The 22,692-nt window shown below is 35.7% G+C and overlaps 2 protein-coding genes across 7 annotated transcripts; both read left to right on the forward strand.

The window, feature by feature from the left end:
• The first annotated feature begins 1,148 nt into the window (after nt 1-1,148).
• LOC132628095 (protein BASIC PENTACYSTEINE6) lies at nt 1,149-5,882 on the forward strand. Of its 5 annotated transcripts, none has more exons than XM_060343803.1 (4): nt 1,149-1,234; nt 3,281-3,337; nt 4,064-4,204; nt 4,720-5,882. In XM_060343803.1, exons 3-4 carry the CDS (start codon nt 4,151-4,153, stop codon nt 5,602-5,604), a joined length of 939 nt encoding a protein of 312 aa, XP_060199786.1. In that variant the 5' UTR covers nt 1,149-1,234; nt 3,281-3,337; nt 4,064-4,150; the 3' UTR covers nt 5,605-5,882. The 5 variants fall into 5 exon arrangements, with proteins under 5 accessions (XP_060199786.1, XP_060199788.1, XP_060199790.1 ...); XM_060343805.1 differs by lacking the exon at nt 1,149-1,234 and adding an exon at nt 1,237-1,304; XM_060343807.1 differs by lacking the exon at nt 1,149-1,234 and adding an exon at nt 1,311-1,447 and having other exon boundaries at nt 3,281-3,384.
• Nucleotides 5,883-8,583: 2,701 nt separating this feature from the next.
• Nucleotides 8,584-13,093, forward strand: LOC132628096 (bZIP transcription factor 29-like). Of its 2 annotated transcripts, XM_060343809.1 has the most exons (6): nt 8,584-8,773; nt 8,881-9,031; nt 9,136-10,274; nt 10,388-10,520; nt 10,606-10,690; nt 12,637-13,093. In XM_060343809.1, the coding sequence occupies exons 3-6, from the start codon at nt 9,400-9,402 to the stop codon at nt 12,843-12,845; spliced, it is 1,302 nt and encodes a 433-aa protein (XP_060199792.1). In that variant the 5' UTR covers nt 8,584-8,773; nt 8,881-9,031; nt 9,136-9,399; the 3' UTR covers nt 12,846-13,093. The 2 variants fall into 2 exon arrangements, with proteins under 2 accessions (XP_060199792.1, XP_060199791.1); XM_060343808.1 differs by lacking the exon at nt 8,881-9,031.
• Nucleotides 13,094-22,692: the final 9,599 nt, after the last annotated feature.

The following is a 22,692-nucleotide window of genomic DNA, read 5'->3' on the forward strand; positions in this document are numbered from 1 at the left end:
AGTTCGTATTACCGTCTTAGAAAATTATCAGAATGCACCTTATCCATTTTTCTACAGCAAACAACAGCGGTACTTGTTTTGTTGTCCCTTTTAATACCTTTTTTTTTTCCCCATTTTTGATCCTCTAATTTTATCAAAAACTAACATTTCTAGTTTCCGTCAAATATTTAACACACTTTTGCTATTAGAGTTTATGAGAATCGTGAAAGAAAAGAAAAGATGTAACTAGGAACATTTAAAACTCAAAAAAAAAAAAAATAGCAAAATTACATAAAAAGTAGCAAAAGTGCATTTAGAAAAGCTACACCATACTTTAAATATAACAAAAAATAATAGAAACTGCTAAAATTACACTTTCAAATATGAGTTAAGTTAAATCCGTTTTCTCATCTTCCCGTTAAATCTCGCAACAAAAGTTTGTTAGTACACAAAGCTTGCTTTTAACAAATTGAAATAACTAAAATTATATTTAAGAGACGATTTTTAAAACACTCGGATCTCACGGGCCACGGCAATGAAACATTTCGCAAAATTAAAGATCTTTTACTATCCCGCCAAAAAAAAAAAAAAGAAGCAGAATTTTCCAAATGTTTGCATGGCATTTTAGTTTTTATATTCAAATTCACTTTTTATACAGAAAAGGATCTGTCATATTCGGGTGATACTAGAGAAATAATATGAACTTTGAAAAATACTCATTTAGCAATAAAATGTGCTCCCACCACTAGCAACATGGCCAAAAAGACACATAAAAAAGTTGTCTTTTTTTCACTTGTCAGCACAAATCTCAATATATAAGCTTCCAGCCTTCCACTCACAATCATGGCTTTTGCAGTCAATTTTCAGAAAACACTATGGATGTTTGGTGCATGATATAAGCTGAGATATGACGATATTAATTTTTTATATTATGTTTGATAGAAGGTATAAATTTATACTTTATATCAAATAAGATATAAAATGCATTCCAACCCAAGAGATGGAATATCTCCTCTTATCCCACTTATATTGGGATTATTTTATACCATCTTTTAGATGATATAAAATAATTCCAATAGATGAGATAAATTAATCTCAGAATTATAATTCTGGATAATTTTGAATAACTACCGAACAAAGTAGTTGAGTAAGTACTAAACTATTTTTTTTTCCTTTTGTCCAAAGGGTAATAAAGAAACTCAAGAAGAAGAAAACAAAAAGATGCTGGTATGGGGGTGGTGTTTGGTGTTGACAGGTAAAATAAAATTAATGAAAAATTCCAAAAAAAAAAAAAAAGAGTTGATGGGTGATGTCAATGTGCTTGTGTACTCTTCCTCTTTGCTCTTTTCTTTCAACTACTGTTCTTTCTTACACTGATATTTTTTATCTCCTTCAAGTTAGGGTTTTTGAGTTTTGACTCTTTTCTCTCTTTATTTTTCTTTTTTCAATTATGTACCAGCTCTACTATGTAAGCTTCTTTAATGGGTGTTTCTTCTTTTTTATAATTTTTTTCATGTATTTTGTTGGGCAGTTGATATTTGTTCATACGTAATTCAGTTGGTTTTGATGAGAGTTTCAGCTTGTTTTATGAGTTGGTTTGAGCTTGAATTTGAGTTGTTAATTGTTTTTGACTAGCTTTGGTTTATGGGGTTTCACTTATCTGAACTTGGGTGTAATTTGTTTTCTCAGAATCTTGATTAACTGATTGTTTAATTGTTGTTGAAGTTCATTTTCATTTCCTGTTTGTATGATTGATCTGCAAGAAATCATTTTTAAAGTGCCCATTTCTGGTTTTGCTGTTTTTTGGTTATAAAGATTGGTTCTTTCTATGCTGAAAGACTTGTTTTTTTGTTTGTTAGAGCTCGTAATTTTATGGTTTAGTTTAGATTAAGTCAAGGCATTGTCTAATGAAACACTCATTAGCCTTAAAACCTTTCCACTTTTTTTTTTTTTTTGGATGAAAAAAAACCTTTCCATTTTTAACTGCAGAGTGTGTGTTGTTGAGCCAATACAGTGAACACTATTTAGCTGGAAAAAAGAGCTAATAGTAAGCTATGTTTTTTTTTTCCTTCTGTTGGGGGTGCCGGGGATGGGGGATGTTTAATTATGAGCTACTCTTTAGGTTAAATTGCTTGTACTGAAATTCTTAAGGCGATTGATTATTGGAACTGGTGTAAGTATTTTTTTTGGGCTCTGTCTACTTGGTTGAAATCACAACAGTTTTTTTTTTTTTTTGCTGGATGAAATGTAAGTCCATAGTAAGCTGTAATCGTGGAAGATAACTAATGACTACTGTGTTTGTCCATCTTATTGCAAGTTTTTAGGACGGGTAAATTAATTACTATTTTAAATTGACCTGTTCAAGAAACTGAAATATGTTTGAATTGATCATTCATGTGTAATGAAGAGACAACGGTCATTAAAAATGTGTCCTTTCCAAGATTGTCATAATTCTTTTGAGAAAATGGGCAACATGAAGGTTCCATATTTCGTACTGGCAATTGATAGTTTGATATGGAGTTAAGGTGTATTAATGAAATCGTTTTGTCTCAATGAATCAAGAATTATGAGCTATGGTGCAATGTTGTTTCAGAAGTAAATATTGCAAAAATCTCTTTTCAATCTGTATTTTAGCTTGAATTTCATCTTGAGATCAGTTATCGATGAAACTGATAAGATGAAACAGTGCTAAGCTTCTTCCCTTTTTCTTGAAATAGATATTCTTTCTACGCTTATTTGTTTGTTTGTTTTCTTATTTCTTTTCCCATAGGAACTTAGATAACTTAGCACCAACAATTATTTTGAACTTGTTCATAATTGGGGATGATATCTTCTTGGCATCATAGAATGAGTTAATCATGCTGTTTAACGTGCCAACATATCACTACGGAATTTGTAAAATCCGCAGACCTTCTGCTGGAATACTTTTGAAAATACTTAGGCCTAAGTACTCTCATCCCGGATTAGCTTATTCATATTTGATCTGACTTCAACAACTCCCATGAATTAAACTTCACATGTTTTATGTCATGTAGCGATTGAAATCTGCTTCCAGATTGCTGTAGCTTGTCATAAGTCATAACTAATCTGCGCTTTTATTTTCCCCTCTTGGGATAGACGCTTATTAAATTTTATGTGAATTCCGGATTGTTGCAATCTCGGACATCTACCTATAAAACGGCACACATATGTGGGTCTCTACCATCACCAAAACGTTACAAATCTTGTGTTCGTTTCTCATCTCTGCTTCCTTATGTTCTATTAAGGCCGGTGGTGCTAATGATATGTTTTTTTCTTTCAGGTTCTTTATGATACAGCTTTGACTAAGAGAATGCAGATCTGAATCGATTGGTAGTCGGTAAGATTTCTATTGCTGGATTCGTTTATTAGCTCAAAGCTCTGAATGTATGTGTATGCTTCCTGAAATGGAATGGATTAATTTTGTTGGATATTTTCCCTTTTTTGTGACTCTTCTATTTTCCTTCATTTTCTTTTGTTATAAGAGCATTTGAAGGTGAAGGCTTTTTGACTGATGATTCTTGCTGCTCATGTGTTCTTTAATTATTTGAGAGATAAGATAGAGAGAAAAGGAGAAAGTGAGAGGTTGTGTAGATCATCTTTGTTGGTTAGTGAGAGCAGAGGCGGATCCAGGATTTAAATTATGTGGGTTCAACTGTTAAGGTTTCTCATATTGAACCCTATATTTTTTAAAGTTATGGTTCATATCTCCTATTTATTATCTCCTATTTATTGCAATTTTACTGAATTTTAATAAATAAATTTTTGCTCCACGTCGAAAATACTGGGGGTTTAGATGAACCCGGTACCGTAACGGTGGATCCGCCACTGAGCGAGAGAAAACCAAAGCTGTAAACATTTGCGGTGAGCGCGAGAAAAACCATTGTCACTGTAATCAACTTTGACAATGAAAGATCCTATGTAACCCTTGTAACCCAAGAGAAACTGGATGTAGGTACCACATCGGTTCGCAACCAATATAAAATACTTGTGTCATTTACTTTTATGCACTTCAATTTCTGTCGTAGGTATTGAGGGACACTGATTTTCTCAATTTTGGCTACAGGGGTTGGTTTTTCCTTGATGAGTACATGTCAGTTTTGTTGGATTGAAGGCTGACACTGATTTGACATCGACTACCTGGATATATCATATGGATGACAGTGGACATCGCGATAATGGTAGGCATAAACCGCCTCAGGGTCAGGTATGTAGCAGTAGTTAAAAGTTGATTGCCTAAGTCTAGTTTCTCAGTTTGGATCTTAAGTACGACTCCCAGGTGTTGTAACCCGAGGTGGATACATCGTCGACTTTATGTTATTACTACTGAATCCATTGAACTTCTAAAATAATGGGTTCAAAATGTATTCTTTTGTTGCAATTTTAGTGATTTTTCACATAGAAATGGGTTCAGTTGAACCCATACCTTCTGATCTACATCCGCACACTTCCTAACTAAAAGAATGCTTCATTGAATCTACGGAGAAGGGTCAAAAATGCCCCTAACGTATTGGAAATGGTTTAAATTTGCTCTCCTTCCACCTATTGGACCCCAATTGCCCATAACGTTAATTTTCGGGTAAAAATGCCCTCCTTCCACCAATTGGACCACATTTGCCCTTTATGTTTAAAAATATCCCTCCTTTTAACAGAATTATGAGATGGCGTATGTGGGGCTTTAATTAAATAGCCAGTACTGATGCTAAGTTTTCCATATTTCAGTGGTTGATGCAGCATCAGCCATCAATGAAGCAGATAATGGCCATCATGGCAGAAAGAGATGCTGCTATACAAGAAAGAAATCTGGCCCTTTCAGAAAAAAAGGCTGCCTTGGCGGAGCGTGACATGGCTATCCTGCAGCGAGATTCCGCACTAGCAGAACGAAATAATGCCATCTTGGAGCGGGATAACGCCATTGCTACTCTTCAGTATCGAGAAAACTCGATGAATGGCAGTCAGATTAATGCCCGTGGAGTGAAACACATGCACCATCCTCAACAACATGTACATCATCAGCCGCATATGGGAGAACCAACCTATATGAATGAAGCCATACCAGTGTCACCACCTGCTCCGGAGCCCACAAAGCCCCGTCGGAACAAAAGAGCTAAGGAGCCAAAGGCAGCGACAGGTCCCAAGAAGATTCCAAAAGCATCCAAGAAAGTGAAAAGGGAAACCGAAGATCTTAACCAAACATCATTCGGCAAATCTCAGGAGTGGAAGGGTGCACAAGAAATGGGCAGTGCAAGCGATGATGTGTCAAAACCGGATTGGAAGGATCAGGACCTCGGGCTCAACCAAGTTTCTTTCGATGAAACAACCATGCCAGTTCCAGTTTGTTCCTGCACCGGAGTTTTAAGACCTTGCTATAAATGGGGAAATGGAGGCTGGCAATCCTCCTGTTGCACGACCAATTTGTCGATGTATCCACTACCAGCTGTCCCAAACAAGCGACATGCCCGAATTGGTGGTCGAAAAATGAGCGGAGGTGCATTCACCAAGCTGCTTAGTCGCCTTGCAGGAGAAGGCCATGATTTATCAAATCCAGTTGATCTTAAGAACCACTGGGCAAAACATGGGACAAACCGCTACATCACCATCAAATAATTGCTTCGAAGTCTTCAATCTAAGACGGTACTTACGTCATTTACATATTATGTCCCCGTTAGTTCATCACATTTCTTTAGCCCCTATGTAAGTTTGTCGTCATCCTAAAGTGTCAGTTGTTTAAATCATCACCTGGATTCGGAGTTGGATCAACGGGAGATAACTGTAAAGAAAAAGCACTGTATTCAGGGCACTTTCTGTTGCCACAACGTTGATTGTTAATTTATTGAATATCTAGTATGATGGCTATATAAGATGCTTGGCTCTGTTTCTAGTAATTAGCTTCTTTTATTAGTTTCAAGATTATCAGAGGATGAAATTCATAACTAAGAGAAATCTTTTTGAAATGTCATAACCTCCATTGTCGATATACTGCAGTGGAATCTGTATGTATACGTCCATCGTGTAACATAAAGTAAATATTGGGTGGGCTAGCAATGGATCCTGAGGTGATACATCTTCGTAACGAAAATAAAGTGAAAATATGAGTTGATCCACAGTGGGTATTAGATTGAAGTTCTCTTCAAGAAGAGCACCAACTCAGTATCCCGAAGATTCATAGTGTCCGGTCTTCTTCTCTTGTGTCGACGTATAGTTTAGTGAGGTCTTGCCTCATGGAAAGAGTGAAAATTGGGAGGGAAAAACTAAGAATTTCTAATCTAAAAGGAGAGTCAAGTGATTGAAAATTGCTTCGGATGCTTCACGTAAATGTCTTTGGACCGGTGTTTAAAGTTAGTTGTCGTTTGAAATATACCCCTAGTTAAGCTCGAAAATTTAAGAAATTTTATTAGAGTTTGAACTGCATATATCAGACTATGAGAAAATTTTATGGAGTTTTGAACCGCCACAGTTCAAAGTAGGTGGAAAAATGGTAGAAGTTTAAATTATCTTTTTTGTCTTTTATGATATTAAAGTTTTTGTTAGGTGAAGCACGTGTTACTCTCTTGATTTAGTGGTCCAAATAAGAGAAAGTTGAAAAATATCTTTTGCTTTCTCATGTTTGGAGTTTGAGAAAAAAAGTGTAAGAAAAAGACGAAAGAGTTCTAAAGAGAGTATAACTTCACTGTTTCTTTCTATTGTTTGAAGTTTAACAAAATAAAATATTCTTTACTCCTAGAAAGGAATAAATTAAAACTAAAGGTTATGTAACTCATTAGATAACCATACTTTTCTTCCATTCCGCTTCACATGTAATATTATAGCAGGATTATTTGGGAGTCAAAAAAAAAAAAATTAAGCAAACAAATTCATATATTTTCTCAAATTTTATAATTATAAAAAGTTACAGCTTAAAATACTTTTTAAATGTGTTTTTCAATTATGTAAATTTTATTTTTAAAAAATAGCTTAAATTGAGACAAAAAATTAGGAGGTTTGACGTTTGTAGCGCGAATCTCTTCATTCTTTTTGAAATAAGTGAGTAGTCGATAGGGGTGCAATTCTCACTTAAAAGACGAGGGAAAAACACTAAAATATTATCACAGTTCATCAATTTTTTTATAGATATTAAACCTCTAAATTAGCAAAGATAATTTAGGCATGTAGTGATTTCCCTATTTCTTACACATGTCCGAAGGAAAATCCCATCTCTATTTTTCTAACAAATGATGATGATAATTTCAATGATGATGGACTTTACAATTGCCCAAGTGGCCACAAATGAAGTTCCACGAAATTGGACCCACATAGTTAATTTTGACGTGGGCCGGCCTTCAATGCATTAATTTCACACACCATTGGATGGACTGGAATCCCTTCGTTAATTGCCAATGAAATGACCGTCAAATTTTGCATAAATTCTGGGTAGAAAGCATTTTCTTTTTACAAGTTTCAGTAGGCCTTTGGAAACGCGGTTTGAAACTATAATTTAAAATTATGAGATAAAATTAGTGCATTTTATCTTATGGTTTCAAAATTTTAAATATAAAACTTGACTCATAAATTTATATTTTATAAAAAAAGACCCATAAGTTGATAAATACTTTTAATAATTATTCCCCCAACCTCATTAACTTCCACCGATCTCTATTTATGTCTACCATGTGAGAGGATTATATTAAAGAGTAGTTACATTGCTATTCATGTTAAATTTTCGTTTATATTGAACTAAAGTTTGATCAATTGATGTTGTATTTTTAGAAAGGTCTTCTAGTAGCGTATTAATTTTGTTATAAACTATGACTTCCTTATATACTAAGATTGTATAGGAATTGAGAATGTTTTGATAGTTTTCACAACTTGTGAATTTTTATGTCTATAAGAGAAAATACAACTTAAGATATCCAAATTATATATCCAAACATGATTTCAAACCATGCCCAAACGGCTCTTTATAGTACCATCACAAAAATGTAACATGTACCCCCTTCTTATAAAGTTTGTCAATCTAAAAGTCTGTCGGTCCTTCTTTTCGACCCGCCAGCATCATGAGCGTCACAAACACGACGACATTCAAATTAAGCCCATCATATGAACCGTAGAAAAAGAAAGAATCTTTTGCATCCAAGGATGTGACCTAGTAATCAATATAGTGGGTCGAGAATCATCAGGTTTCAAGTTTAAATACTAATGAAGGCAAAAACAAAAAAAATCAGGTTATTTTTTCATCTATCGAAATCTAGGTGCGCAGAGTTATCCAATATTTATATTGATAAGAGGTAATAGATACTTTGTTCAATTAATCGAAATACGCTTAAACTTTTTCAAACTCCACAATTGTAAAAAAAAAATAGGAAATTCTTTTTTCAAACAAATGTTACAAGTCACGAGTTCAAATTAATTAGTAGTAGATCATCATAATTTGAAATATGGAATAGTTAGTTGTAAGAAAATTGGTGAAATCTAAAGTGAGCATCGGAGAAAATCCTGTATTTGTCGTAGCGCGTAGCATTGTTGCACTTAGACAGTGAGTGGGACAAGAAACATATATCTGCCTATAAAACAACCCCGTCATTTTTTATGTACACTCCAAAGTTTTTGTCCCCTTCGCTTCTTCTCTACTATTCTTTTTTTTTCTCTTTACAAATTAAACCGTAATCACCGCCATTTTCAGCGGGAAATTCACCTTTTTTTTTTCCCCTTATAACCCCACAACTTTACTTTCATTAACGTTTGCACGTTTATCTCATCACATTGGACTGTGGCTCTTTAAATTTTGACTAAAATTCAGGTACTTCATTTTTCTTTCTTGTTCTTCTTACTCTTGTTTTTTCGTTTTATCTTTTGTTAGGGTATTTGTCTGTACTGAAATTAATTAGTTGAATTGGGTTTAATCAGGGTTTTGGGGATTAATCAGTTTGTCTCTCTAGGGTTTTACTTGGAGCTGAAAATTTTGAGTAATCTGATGAGAATTACTGTAGTTCTTTGATCATTTCAAGATAATAGCATTTGGGGTTGTGTAAAAATTGAATATTTTGTGGTTTTACAGGTTTGGTGTTGTTATTTATTTATTGATTAATCTGATGGGAATAGCTGAAGTTCTTTGATCATTTCAAGATAATAGCAAAAACTGAATCTTTTGTGGTTTTACAGGTTTGGTGTTGTTAATTATTGATTGATTTTGAAGGGAATTGCTGAAGATCTTTGATCATTTTGAAGATAAATTGTGTTAGGTAGTTCCAGTTTTTTGGGGTGTGAGAAAAATTCAATCTTTTGGGGTTTTACGGGCTTGGTGTTGTTGTTTGATCATTCTTAAGATAACTGTGTTTAGGTAGTTCCAATTTGCTTGGGGTGTGAGAAAAATTGAATCTTTTGCGGTTTTACGTGTTTGGTGTTATTATTTGTTGATTGATTCTGATGGCTCAGACAGCTCAGTCTAATTCTAAGCCACCTATGAGTCACAATTTTGGTGTGGGAGCTTCTCATGCGAGGTCTTTATCTCAACCGAGTATTTTCTCGAATTGTTGTTTGCCCCCACTGAGCCCTATTCCTCCTATCGAGCCGTCGATGGCGAAGGACATGTCTATGGAGGAAGTAGATGTGAATTCTCAAGGTCCAAATGTTGTGTCTTCCTTTACAAGGGAAAACACGTTTCGGGGAAGTGATGGTCTTCCTCCTCGGAAAGGACATCGTCGATCTAACAGTGATGTTCCGTTAGGATTCTCAGCTATGATACAGTCTTCACCTCAGTTGATGCCCATAAGTGGCCAGAAAGTTATTGGTGAGAGGAAAGCAAGGGGAGAGGTTACAGATGAGTTATTGTTTTCCTATATGAATTTAGAAAATATAGAGGCATTGAACTCTCCAGGCACTGAGGATAGAGATAAGGACAGTATGGTCAGTGGCACAAAGGTAAGCGGTTGTGACAGCAGCAATAATGAAGCGGAAAGTGTTTTGAAAGGGAACACTGCTAGTATCCAACCAACAAGTTTAAGGGAAGGAACAAAGAGGAGCGCAGATGCGAATATTGCTCCAGCTGCACGTCACTTTAGGAGTCTTTCCATGGATAGTGGTATTGGAAGTTTTAAGTATGGCGATGAGTCACCAAACTTACCAACTTCTCTGGTGATACGTTCCGGTCAGCTTTCACCGAGTAATTCAGGAAATGAGAGTTCGAGCAAGCATAATTTTGACTTTGGAAATGCTGAATTTAGTGAAGCTGAGCTGAAGAAAATTATGGCAGATGAAAGACTTGCTGAGATTGCAGTTTCAGATCCTAAGCGCGCCAAAAGGTATAGAGACTTGCTGCTAAAAGATTCTAGTTTATATTTGTTATCCATAAAAGTTGAAATAAATAAAGAGGGCATCCTGTATACAAATCATACCTGATAGTTTCTTTCCTCAGGATATTGGCTAATCGTCTGTCTGCTGCTCGATCCAAGGAGCGTAAATTGCGTTACATCTCAGAATTGGAACATAAGGTTCAAAAGCTACAGACAGAAGCAACTACCTTATCCACACAAGTTACCATCCTGCAGGTTCTTATAGAAAATATTGTGGTTTTCCTTCAATGTTTCTTTTATGAATTTGAGTTTGTTTACTGGATTTTCATTCTTATTACAGAAAGATTTTACTGAGATTTCAAGCTTGAACAGTGAGCTGAAATTCCGCATTCAAGCCATGGAACAACAGGCTCAACTTAGAGATGGTATTACCGCTCCACTTCCTTTTTCTTTTGGTTTCTAAGTCCCTAGTGTGTTGCAAAAAGGAATCTAGTAGTTGCAAATTGTTAGTTACCAAAAAAAAATGTTCTGTAGTATAATCGTTTACAAATTGGAATATACTCCAATGTGGTTTTTTTTTTTTTTTTGAAAAAACATCACTGTCATCAAAGATATCAATTATTTAGAGTTTTCGCAAAATTTGCGGAAAGCTTTTCAATTTTAATTGGTTTCCTTATTTTCTGTTATGTAGTTTGAAAAGGTATGATTTCTACATCAAGTACATTCTAAAGGTATAAACTTAGTAATTTCATTTTATTGTTTTAGACAGTGGTGGCTTCCATCTGTCTTGAACTTAAATAAATCTGATTCAATTGATACACTCTTCAAGGTGAAAAGTTCTATGCTGATGAATCTCATTTTATTTCGACAAAATGAATTATCAGCATAGAACTTCTTATCAGAAGAGGGAACTGCTCCTTTGTATTTTGCTGGCATCCACCGAATGCTGATTAACATTCTTTCTTCGTCCAAAAAACACATTTTATTTTGTTAATACGTTCAATGTGACAATTACCTCTAGAATTTAAATTCATAAAACTTGGAGAAGTTAAAGAAATTTTTGGGTGTTTACTGAATCAGCTGGATAATAAGTTTTATAGAAAGAGAAAGTTGCAATTTGAGTTTTATAGAAAGAAATGCTTGCAGCTTGGCCTGATTTGAGCTTCATGACTCTAGCCTTGTACATATTGATTTTGTTGCTATTGTTTGAAGAAAATGGGAGGAAGGAGATTTTAATGGTGGTCGTGAATTTATAATGGAGTGGGTTTTCTGAAGTACTTCTATAGTTCTATGTTGTACGCGAAAGAAAGAAGAATAAATTAGTTTACAATGCATTTAGAGTCTTTGAAAGGGGAAAATAGTGTCCATGGCCTACCTGAAGGCAGAGAGAGAGAGAGAGAGAGAAATGGTAGGAAGCCATTATAGATTTATGAAGATAGGCGAAGAATACAATGCCGAAGTACAAGAGGAAACATAATATTTGTGTGAGGATAGTACCAGTTTCAAAAAAAGAAATATTTGTGTGAGGAAAGCCTCTGGGATAATGGAAAAGTAATTAGGGACCCAAGTTCAATTATGTAAATTATAAATGGCAGATGGAGCCAATATGATTGGAAGGATGGAGCTTGTCCAGGAGCAAGGAGTACTAACCACGATACCAACTCAACTTGATGTGATCGATCCTTATTCGGTTACTTTTGTTTGTTTGGTTGGAATTATCAGAATGTAACAACAACAACAACAAAATTTCAATGTCCCTCACTGACTCACTGAGCACCGAAAAACCAAAGTACTTGATGTAGCTGTTTCATTAGGATTGTTTGATTCTAACCAGTAACGAGCAGGCCTACTCAGAGAAGCATGATTTTCTTTAACAGTGTACCACCCATCGGCATCTTTTATTGATAAATACCCCAACTTCAATGTTACAAAATGCTGTCTCACTGACAGACAGTAAAGTAAGATGTTCCGGCAGGACCTGTTTGTGTTCGTCTTTGGTATTTCAGTTTTCTCCAACAGTGCCAGTTTTATTGTGTTTCTTGTTCTGCTCAGATCTTCTCTGTCCTCATGGACATGTCACTATAAGTAGGTTGTACTGCATACATTGTTTTCTCCATATTTGGTTTACTAGTTTATTAGGATGGAAGTTTCTCTTGGAAGCAATTTTTGTGCCGAATATTTTCTTTTTTGAAGTCTGAGGTATTTGAAAAACATTATCAAGAGCATGTTTGCTTGTTTGTTTGATCACTTTAGGACAAGTTATATTGTTCTAGTCATGGCTTCTTGATATTCTATGCTGAAACTCTGTGAATGTCTTCCTGATGCGCCTACCACAAAGATGGACATTGATAACTTTAGCTTTGAACTGCAGCCTTGCATGAGACATTAACTGCAGAAGTCCAGCGTTTAAAGCTTGCTGCTGGGGAACTACGGGAGGAAGGACGGTTGCCTAATAGCATGACACAACAGATGTCAGTGAAGCATAACATGTTCCAGATGCAGCGTCAGCAGCCTAGTCAAATGCCACAATTATCTGTTGGCAAAGCATCCGCCTCTTCAGCAACACCTGCATCCGCCTAGTGGACAAACACAAAGCCTTGAGGAGGTGAAGATAATCCCTACATGAAGCCAAAAAATTTGCTACCTGTCATTGGTCTCACATGCTGAACAATGCTGAGAAACTAAGGTTTCAGATATTAGTATTTATATAGGTTTCTTATGTGTGTGTGGTTATAATTTATACTATATGTAGTGAATCATTGTTTTGTTCATAGGAAATGACTGTAACAATAAATTGGAGTCAAACTTTGAGCCAATGTTTTCTCCTATACTGTTCTCTAGTTCTGAGGAAACTTTAAGGGCTCGTTTGGTATGATGGATAGAGAAAAATAGTCCCGGGATAAAAATTAGTACCGCCTTATCCCATGGAAAAAAACTCAGGATAACTAATCCCAGGATTAGAGTGTTTTTTTATCCCACCTTGAGGGTGGAATAACTAATCCCAGGATAACTTATCCCGGGATAAGTTGTTTCCAACCAAACGAGCCCTAAGCCTTTTCACCTGGTGGTATTCCTTGTTAATTTGCACTTGCAAAGTATAAGACCATATCTCCTTAAAGAAAGTAATTTTATGATGTAGGGCTAATTCTCCATACCATTGGTTCAATGGGACTAGAACCACCAGACAAAAAGATCATAGTAATCAAACAATGTCACCGCTAGTGCCTCAGTTTTGCTTTCTCCTGCCTATTCTTCTTTTCGGGACCTGGCACTTTTGTAACTCAAAAAAAATTGGAACCAAAATAACCCATTAAAAAAAAAAAAAATTAGGCTTCACGCACGGAATTTGTGCATGAAACCCCTACCAAAAACCCCCGGCCCTAACCTTTATTCTTTGGAAATCAAACTCAAAATTAAGGTTTTTTTCGTACTTTGACTGAAGATTAGTCATGTTTCAAAACACCGAATATAAATGTTTTATATAGAACTTAATATTTTTTTTTAGTGTACAATAATATCGGCTCATTACATCAAGTATACATATACATTTGGATCGTCGTTTTAGGGGTTGTAACGTGTTCCGAAGTACGTTTGAAAACTTGTTATATTTAGGTTTAAGTGTCATATTTTATAGGGTTTTGATTAATCTTTTTTGTTTTACTCCCAAAGCTATGAAAGTACTTTTTAGGTTCAAGAAAGATAGAAAAGAAAAAATTACTTAGTTTTTTTTTTCTTTTTTCTTTTATGTCTTTTTTATTTTGTTATTGTACTGTGTAATCCGCACCTTTTGAATGTGCAAAAATAAATATAATATTCAAAAATAATTCATTCAATATGAGAGGTTCATAATAATTGAAAAATATTTCATTCCATTAGTAACGAAATACATCATTAAATTACAATAGACTTAAAAAAAAAATCAAGTTCTAGACACTCTTCTACTTCCAGTGTGCTGCCACCACGGGAGTTTTGCCCACATGAACGCTTATCATGCCCAAATTGCTTACATGTCAAGCACTTGCGAGAGTAAGTCTTTTCGCTAACATCCATTTGATTGTGATAATGAGTTAACTTGTTTTTTCCCACTTTACGGATATGGTTCTTGATCACCAAGGGGACGGAAGTGGCCGGAATATGCTTTAAGGTATTTTACGACCTTATATTCCTCCGCCACACAATCAGTTACATTTCTGGCCATTCTCTTAAAGCACTTGACTGCATGAGAACATGGCATGTGGTACGTTTGCCACTTACCACAAGTGCATGATTTTATACGCTCAGTAACGATATGTTTATTTCCTCCTTTGCCGCAATATCCTATTCTAACTTCATACACTCGTTGAACGACATCATACTCGGTCATTTGGTGACCTTCTACCCTTCTTCTATGGTGCTTCAACTTTTTGTTTGGCATCCATGTTCCCTCGTCGGCTAATATAGCTCTGGCCTGCCTTGTCCTATCCGCAAATCGCTCCACGACCTGCCTGAAAGTTAGTCTTACCATTGCGGTGACAGGTAATCCTCGAGTAGATTTGAGGAGTCCATTGAAAGACTCCGAGCTGTTCGTTGTGAGCATGCCCCATCTCCTTCCTCTATCAGCATAAAGCGTCCATTTTTCAACTTACAATTTCATCAACCAAACATATGCCTCTTCACTCACTTCCCTTAGCAGCTCCATTTTTGCAGCCCATTTTCTTTGTTGATGCTACATCGCAGCCCCCCACATCAATTTGTTTACAGTGCTATTTTCAAACTTTGTTTGCAAAATAGCCTTTAAGTGCCTTAAACAATATCGATGGTAAGCATGTGGAGGCTTCCACCTTCCAGAGTTCGCATATTGTGCAATATGCCTTTATGACGATCCGATAGGACACATATGCCCTGACGACCCTTAATAACATGAGTTTGTAGATGAGTCAAGAACATCCCCTATGTCTCGTTGCTCTCGTTAGCGGCAATTGCGAAAGCAAGAGGGAATATTGACCCATTGGCGTCCATACCTACTGCAATTAGGAGCTTAATGCCATATCGGCCATATACATGCGTCCCATCTATTGATATCACATTCCGGCAATGAGCAAAACCATCAATACTTGGTTTGAATGCCCAAAAGACTAAGTTGAAAATTCTGCCCTCTAAAAGCCGCCACTGTACAACAGAGCCAGGATTAGCATGTTTTAGAGCCGCCATATACCCCGGCAATGCCTGAAAAGAGGATTCACACGTTCCAAAGATCATCTCAAAAGCACGTCTACGCCCGAGAAATCCCTTTCTCTTGCTTATGATTTTACCACATTTTGAGTGGACCATGCTAATACAAGTTTTGATAGACATCCTGCATAAGTTTAAACAAACAACATTTAGCAATGATATTTTAATTGCTATAAGATATATAATGTAAACGGTCAGATAAGTTACCTTGGAGTTTCCTCAATGTGTTTAAGTAACACATGACCAATCATGTTTATACCTAAATTAAAATGATCTGCTCAGCTTTGTCCCATATCACAAGTGTTCTTCGGGTGGAATTTTGTGATTTCACACAGACCATCAGGCTTAGCAATTCCCCGAAGCAACCACTGATAGCCTTGAGTATGTCGCTTACAAATCAGCCTCCATACCGATTTGTTTGAGTCATCAACCTTAAACTCCCTCATATCTTTTATATAATACATTCTGACAGCCCGTTGCAACATCTTTTTTTATTTGAACTGCATTCCCTTTGCAAGGACGCATTCATCAGTCATGGGATTTTTTTGTTCAATCCGCGTTTTTTGACGACTTTGATCATCATCTCTTGTGAAGACAAATGCATTCTCACGACCTTGGAGACTGTCAAGATATGGAATATAGTCAGAATGCCACTGCATTGGGCTGTCACGAATTGGGTTTTCCGCCATCGGAGGTAGTACGTGGTGGTGAGTTGGTTCTGGTTACTTCTGGGGACTAAAATACGTATCTTCTTCATCCCTTTCACTATCTTCATCATCAGTTACCTCTGCATTATTAGTTGGTTCATCGCCATCACTCTCTGATGTATCCACATAACTTGGACAATCAGCGCCATCTAAGAAAGGCCTCCTCCTACACGATAAAAAGCATACGTTAAATTTCAAAGAGAAAAGACATCATTTGACCCTTGAACTTGGCACGAAAACTCAGTTTGGCAACTAAACTTAACTTGTATTTATTTACCCCCTTTAACAACTTCCATTTCAATTATTTACCACCCTGAAAAAATAATACCACTCTCACAATGGGAGGTGTATTACACTCGCGCCACGTCATTGCCACATCGTTGTCACGTCGTTGCCACGTCATTGCCATGTCAAAAATTACTAACCCTTCATTTTTTGTTTTTCTTTTATTATTTTTTCTCTTTCTTCTTCTTTCCCCCTTTTCTCTTTCTTCTTCTTTCTCCATTTATGCATTTATTATCTAAATTGTCAGTGTCACCATTTATACGTGTGTTCCAAGTTCAAATGTTTTGTTCTTCTTTGTCAACACACTTGCAGTTGCAGGGAATGTTATTCAGAAAGATCTTAGCAAATATGACCTCCATTTCCATGAAGTAATATCATAATCATCAATTGGATTTTAACATATACACAAAAAAAATTGATCAAAAGAAAATATCATTTCTCTGTCGCTTTCTTAGGTGGGAGATCTGTAAATTCAACTTCATCATTTTAACACAAATCGTACCAGTTTACAAATAGGTTAATTCTTCTACAATTGTGACAACAAAAACATACGCGCAAATACAATAATAACAAAAATGGTCCTCTTCCCTCACATAGGAAGGTTCATAGTACAAAATTACACTTCTACGTAAATAATTGCCAAATATCTCTTTCTCTGCTGCCGCCGCCGACGCCGACGCACAGCCGCTGAGGCGTCATCCTCACCACGTCATTGCCATGTCAAAAATTACCAACCCTTCATTTTTTATTTTTCTCTTTCTTTTTCATTCTCCTCATCCTACCATAACCACCCATAAGAACAACACCCACATCTTTAACCCACACCCACCACCACCACCATCATCACCCCACCAAATTTCATCCCATTCCTTCTCAAATTCGTCCAAATTAGTTATTTTGGTTGTTATTGTTGGCTATTATTATTATTATTAGCAACCCCATTTTTGAAAGAAAACAAAAATCAAAATCAAGAAACTAAAAAATGGTGAAAATGGTAAGAAAAGAATGGTGAGAATATAGAGAGAAAGAGGAATTTGTGAAGAAGAAGAAGAAGAAGGAGGAGGAAAGTGGTGGGGGCGGGGCTGTGGCATGGCGTGAGGTGGGTTTGTGAAGAAGACGAAGGTGGTAGGGGAGGGGCTGTTAAGAAGAAAAAGGTGGTGGGGGGGGGGGGTGAAGAAAAAAAAGGAGGAGGAAGGTGGTGGGGGCGGGTGGGGGGTTGGGAAGAAGAAGGAGGAGGAGGAAGGTGGTGGGGGCTGGTGCGGGGGTTGGGAAGAAGAAGATGGTGGTGGGGGATTTTTTTTTTAATTATATATATATATATATATATCAGCGGGCCCACCTTTTTATATTTTTCACTCTCTTAATTTTTTTTTTGCCACATCAGCATTTGGGGTTGTATTTAATTAGGATGAAAGTTGTTAAGGGGGGTAAATAAATACAAGTTAAGTTTAGTTATCAAACTAAGTTTTCGTGCCAAGTCCAAGGGTCAAATGATGTCTTTTCTCAATTTCAAATTCAAAATTCAAAAAAAAAAAAATAAAAAAAATTAATATATATATATATTTATTATTTAACATCAAGGTGATGAACCTACACATATTGATAATGAGCATGGTGTGGAGAATGATCAACTCCACCAAACTGAGAAGACTGCCTTTCATCCACAGTTGGTACCACTGACGAGTTTTGATAATAATCAGCTGCACCGAACTGAGAATTATTTTAATAATCAACTCCACTGAACTGAGAATTATTATAATAATCAACTCCACTAAACTAAGAGTTCTGATACTAATGAGTTGCTCCACTAAATTGAGATGATTGTCCAATATTACTCATATCAGGTCTATAACCCCTACAAAGATTTAAAAATGATTATTTACCAATATATACAATAAACACGTGCTACTGCGCAAAATAATAATATAAGAATGCATATTTACCAACTTTGATTTAATTGTTGGGTAAGATTTTCCAGCGGCACCTGGCCACACAAAATACCCCGTAAGAACTAAAATCTCCATACGTGTTAGCTTGACTGGGCTGTTCTTGCGGGACCTCTCGGGGTATCTTTTCAACATATATCTCAAAAACATTAAGGGCGACTAAATGTTTTAATTCTTCTGGCGCATTCAAATAATCCCTCAAAGAATCATCATCATTGATACAATGCTTACCATAAAGCACTATACCATTGGAAACTGATTGTGAATATCTGCCTGCTATAGAGATTTCATACTCATCTGTACTAACCTTCATTTTTTCATATATGTAAGTGACTAGTGATTCATAAGACATTTCAAGTGGACATTTAACATGAACGTTTGGTCTTTTATTGTAACGAACTGTACTATTGTCATCAGGGATAATACCATCCCAATGTATTGAAACCTTAACTAGTGGAATATCTTGAGCCATTTTTTATAGGAACTTTGATTTTTTTTTAATGACTTAAGAGACTTAAACTTATGAAATGGATGAGTTTTTACCTCATCCAACATTCTTCTTAAATAGATTCATATTGACCCCTATTGCACATTGAAACATTGCGTAATATGAATTAAATTCAAATAAATGGTCAAAAAATGCAGCATTGTATTGTCAAATCGGTCCTTTACGTGTCATAAAAAAGCTGAAATTGGCATGCATGATGTGTTGTCAAATCATGTTCTATTGCGCATTGAAACATTGCGTAATATGAATTAAATTCAAATAAACGGTCAAAAAATGCAGTACTATATATAACATGATTGACAAACAACTAGTATTCACTTTAAAACGAGTTATCATGACATTCTACACCCAATTTGGTAATCTTGATTCTATTATATATTTTACCCCAGCAAACATATTTGAAGCAATGGGTAGGACATAGGAACTAGATGATGATGATTTTCATTACTCAAATAACCCTAACAAAAGATTCAATCAAGAATACAATAAAACAATGAGAGAGGAGTGGAATTGGCATGTTAGGGAGGCTGAAGCACTGGGGCAAAAGTTAGCTTCAATAGGGCTTAAACGCCCAAAAAAGGTGTTATGTCAATGCCTCGTGAAACTCCACAAGAGTTTAATTTTGCTCTTAATCGTTTTTGCGAAGAGAACAATCAGATGCAAATACGTCACCATAGGGTAGAATATGGTATACATGGTAGCACAAGATTTAGATCCAAGTGAGATTCGGACTGTGAAATGTCTGGTGAAGATTAATATTTTTCTTATAATAAGGTAAGTAGGTAAAGTCATAAAGACCCCCCCACCCCGAGGGTACTTGGGGGTTTGCAACTATATAAGTAGTCCTTTCTTTTGTTATCAGACTATAACGTATTCAATGTCGAGTAGTAGAAACTCAGCTTGGTCTTTACTCCTTCCAAAAGAACCAAATAGCAGTGATGATGAGAGTTCAAATCATAGCAGTTTTTCGAGTGATACTACTGATTTCAAACTAGACGAGCTAAATCTGCACCTTCTTATACAGCGTAATGATGATTTCTGCAGTGTGAAATATTCAGATCCGCGAGAATATTATTGCGGTTTACGCCGAGAATGGTCACATCGGATTGCCGAATCAGAACGTCTTGTTCTTGACTTGGAAAATCTCAACGCTCCAATCCCAACAAGGTATTCAATAACCATGCCTCGAGCAGGTCCAACAACTTGCGAGCTTGCCGTACAAAGGATTAGAAAAGAAAACAACAGAATGTTGGCAAGACGTTGTAGATTTTACATGCTAAAGTTGGCCGAAGAACAAGCATCATCAGCCGGTAGAGAACTTACATCTCCTAAAAAAAGACGTGTGTTAAGAGACTGCCAATATCGTTCTGAGGACGATATTGAAGACTTCTATTCTGATGACGATTAGGGTCTATTTAGGCTCACTGTCTTAGATTATGGGTCATTTAAGTTTTGGACTAAGACTGTTAATTTATATTTTTATTTTATGATGAAGTCATAAATTTGAATTAGTTTGGCATGTTTTTAATTCTTCAAAGTTTATTGTTAAAGTCTATTAGTAATTGAAAATGTCACAAAGAAACACAAATAAATTAGTACATAGAGGGTGCGGTTACATTATAGGGAAAAAGGTACAACTAGTAAAAAACATAATCCATAGAAATATTAAACTTAATAAACAAAATACATATAAATAATGAACAACAACAAGATAGCACAAATAATCTTCCACAATTTAAGTTTTTTTTTCAAAGCTATTTTCTCGTGTTGAGCCTCTCTAAATTTAGCCTTCAGCAAAATTCATTTTTTTTCGGAATCGGTGAGCAAGACCTCCAAACGTTCAATTTTTTTTCCAGCTTCCACAAGCTTAAATTGCGAGTCCACCTTAGCGATACCTCTAGAGATACGTGAAGTCGCGGTATCTCTATCAAAAAGTGAATTTTTAAACTTCGCCGCTACCGTTTTATCCACGTGAATGCTATCTTCCCACTGAAAGTGTTTGCAACCGTCCATATCCTATAAATATTACAAGAAAATCAGTTTTTTAAAGTAAAATATACGGATAGCGTGAAAAAAAACACTAAAAAATGTAAAAACACTTACTTCGGGCACTTTACAACGCAAAAAACGGCGACTGGGATTATCTTGGGTCTTTGATGTTTTTAGTTTACAGTAATAACTGCATTCACAAATATCGGGTTGTATAGCAAACATTGAAGTTTCAAAACTTTGAGACATGTTTTTGGAAGTGCAAAAGTGTGTTGAAAGGGTGAAGATGGAGGAAATGAAAGAGAAGAGCATGCATGTTTTGGGGCCGGGGGTTTTTGGTAGGGGTTTCACGCACAGATTCTGTGCGTGAAGCCTAGTTTTTTTTTTTTTTTTTTAATGGGTTAGCTTGGTTTCAATTTTTTTTTTTTGGGTTACAAAAGTGTCGGACCCTCTTTTTCGTCCTTTCATCTTCAATGAAGAATGCCAAAAACTAAAGTAGTTAAAGTTGCAAAAAGGCCAGCTCGGTGTACAAAGCATTTCGTGTTAACGCTCAGAGAAGGACCACACCCTAAGGGGGTGTGATGTATGCAACCTATCTTGACGCAAGTATCAGGGGTTATTCCACAACTTTAATCCGTGATATGTACGTTACATGGATATTACTTTATCGTTGCTCCAAGGCTCCTCTTCCTGTTAAAGTTGCAACTTTTACAAAAACAAAAAATAAAATTGATGTATGTATGTGTGTGTATTATGAATTTTTTAATTTATTCTAGTTTAAAGTTAGTGAAATTGGACTAAGGAAAGCTAGATGAAACAAGGAAAACGAGAAGTGAGTGGAATGGTAAAAGGTGGAGAGACAAGGAAATGCACCAAAAGTAACATTGTCTAGATAATGAAATTCTTCTTGTTGCTCAACTACATTAGAATCTAAACTATAACTAATGTTAAGTGTCTCACACGTCGGTTCGGTTGATGAAATGTTTTTCTCCGTATATGATTTTGGGTAACTTTCACATAAGCTAGCTTTTGAAATTGATTTAAATATGAAGCCATTTGTTGCTTAACTGATCATCCCTATTTTGCTATTAATCCCGCGAAAAAAAGTCTTCTATGGTGGCCATTGTGCTTGATACTCCTTGTCTCTAAAAATTTGTCACTTTTTGCTTGGGACTTATCATTTTCTTGCTTTTTTGAGTCAAATTACATGAATAACATTTGAAGATATATGTTCTCATAAAAAAATGCAATTTATAGAATATTTAATTTTAAGATGTTAAATTACTATATTTTAATTTAGCTAAAAAGATTAATCAAATTGATTCGAGAAAACGAAACATTGGCAAGTATTTTGGAACTGAAAGAGTATAAACAGAAAAAGGGGTAATGCATAAGAGAAAGTTCCAAAAAGAGAATGTGGATAAAGACCAAAGAGTACAAAATTAGGGCATATGCTCTCCACTTATTGGGAAACTCCCCCTTATTTCAAATGAAAAAGGATACCTCAATATTCTTTAGGGGTCCAAAAAATCCGCGGGAACCTTTAAACCCTACAATCAAATACTAGTATATCACAAATACTATAAATATCTACCCGACAGCGACCACTAAATCAAGAAGAAAAATTACAAATCTAATATTCCTAAAACAATTGAATTGAATTTGAGTTAAAGAAAAAGCAAATAAGCAAACAGAGAAAGAAAGTTAAAGATAATAATAAAAAAGAAAAAGCAGGTTATAATTATCCATTCCAGCACCAATCCGTATATCTACTTTCGACC

The sequence above is a fragment of the Lycium barbarum genome, chromosome 2, assembly GCF_019175385.1.
Source record: "Lycium barbarum isolate Lr01 chromosome 2, ASM1917538v2, whole genome shotgun sequence".
Taxonomy (NCBI): Eukaryota; Viridiplantae; Streptophyta; class Magnoliopsida; order Solanales; family Solanaceae; genus Lycium; species Lycium barbarum.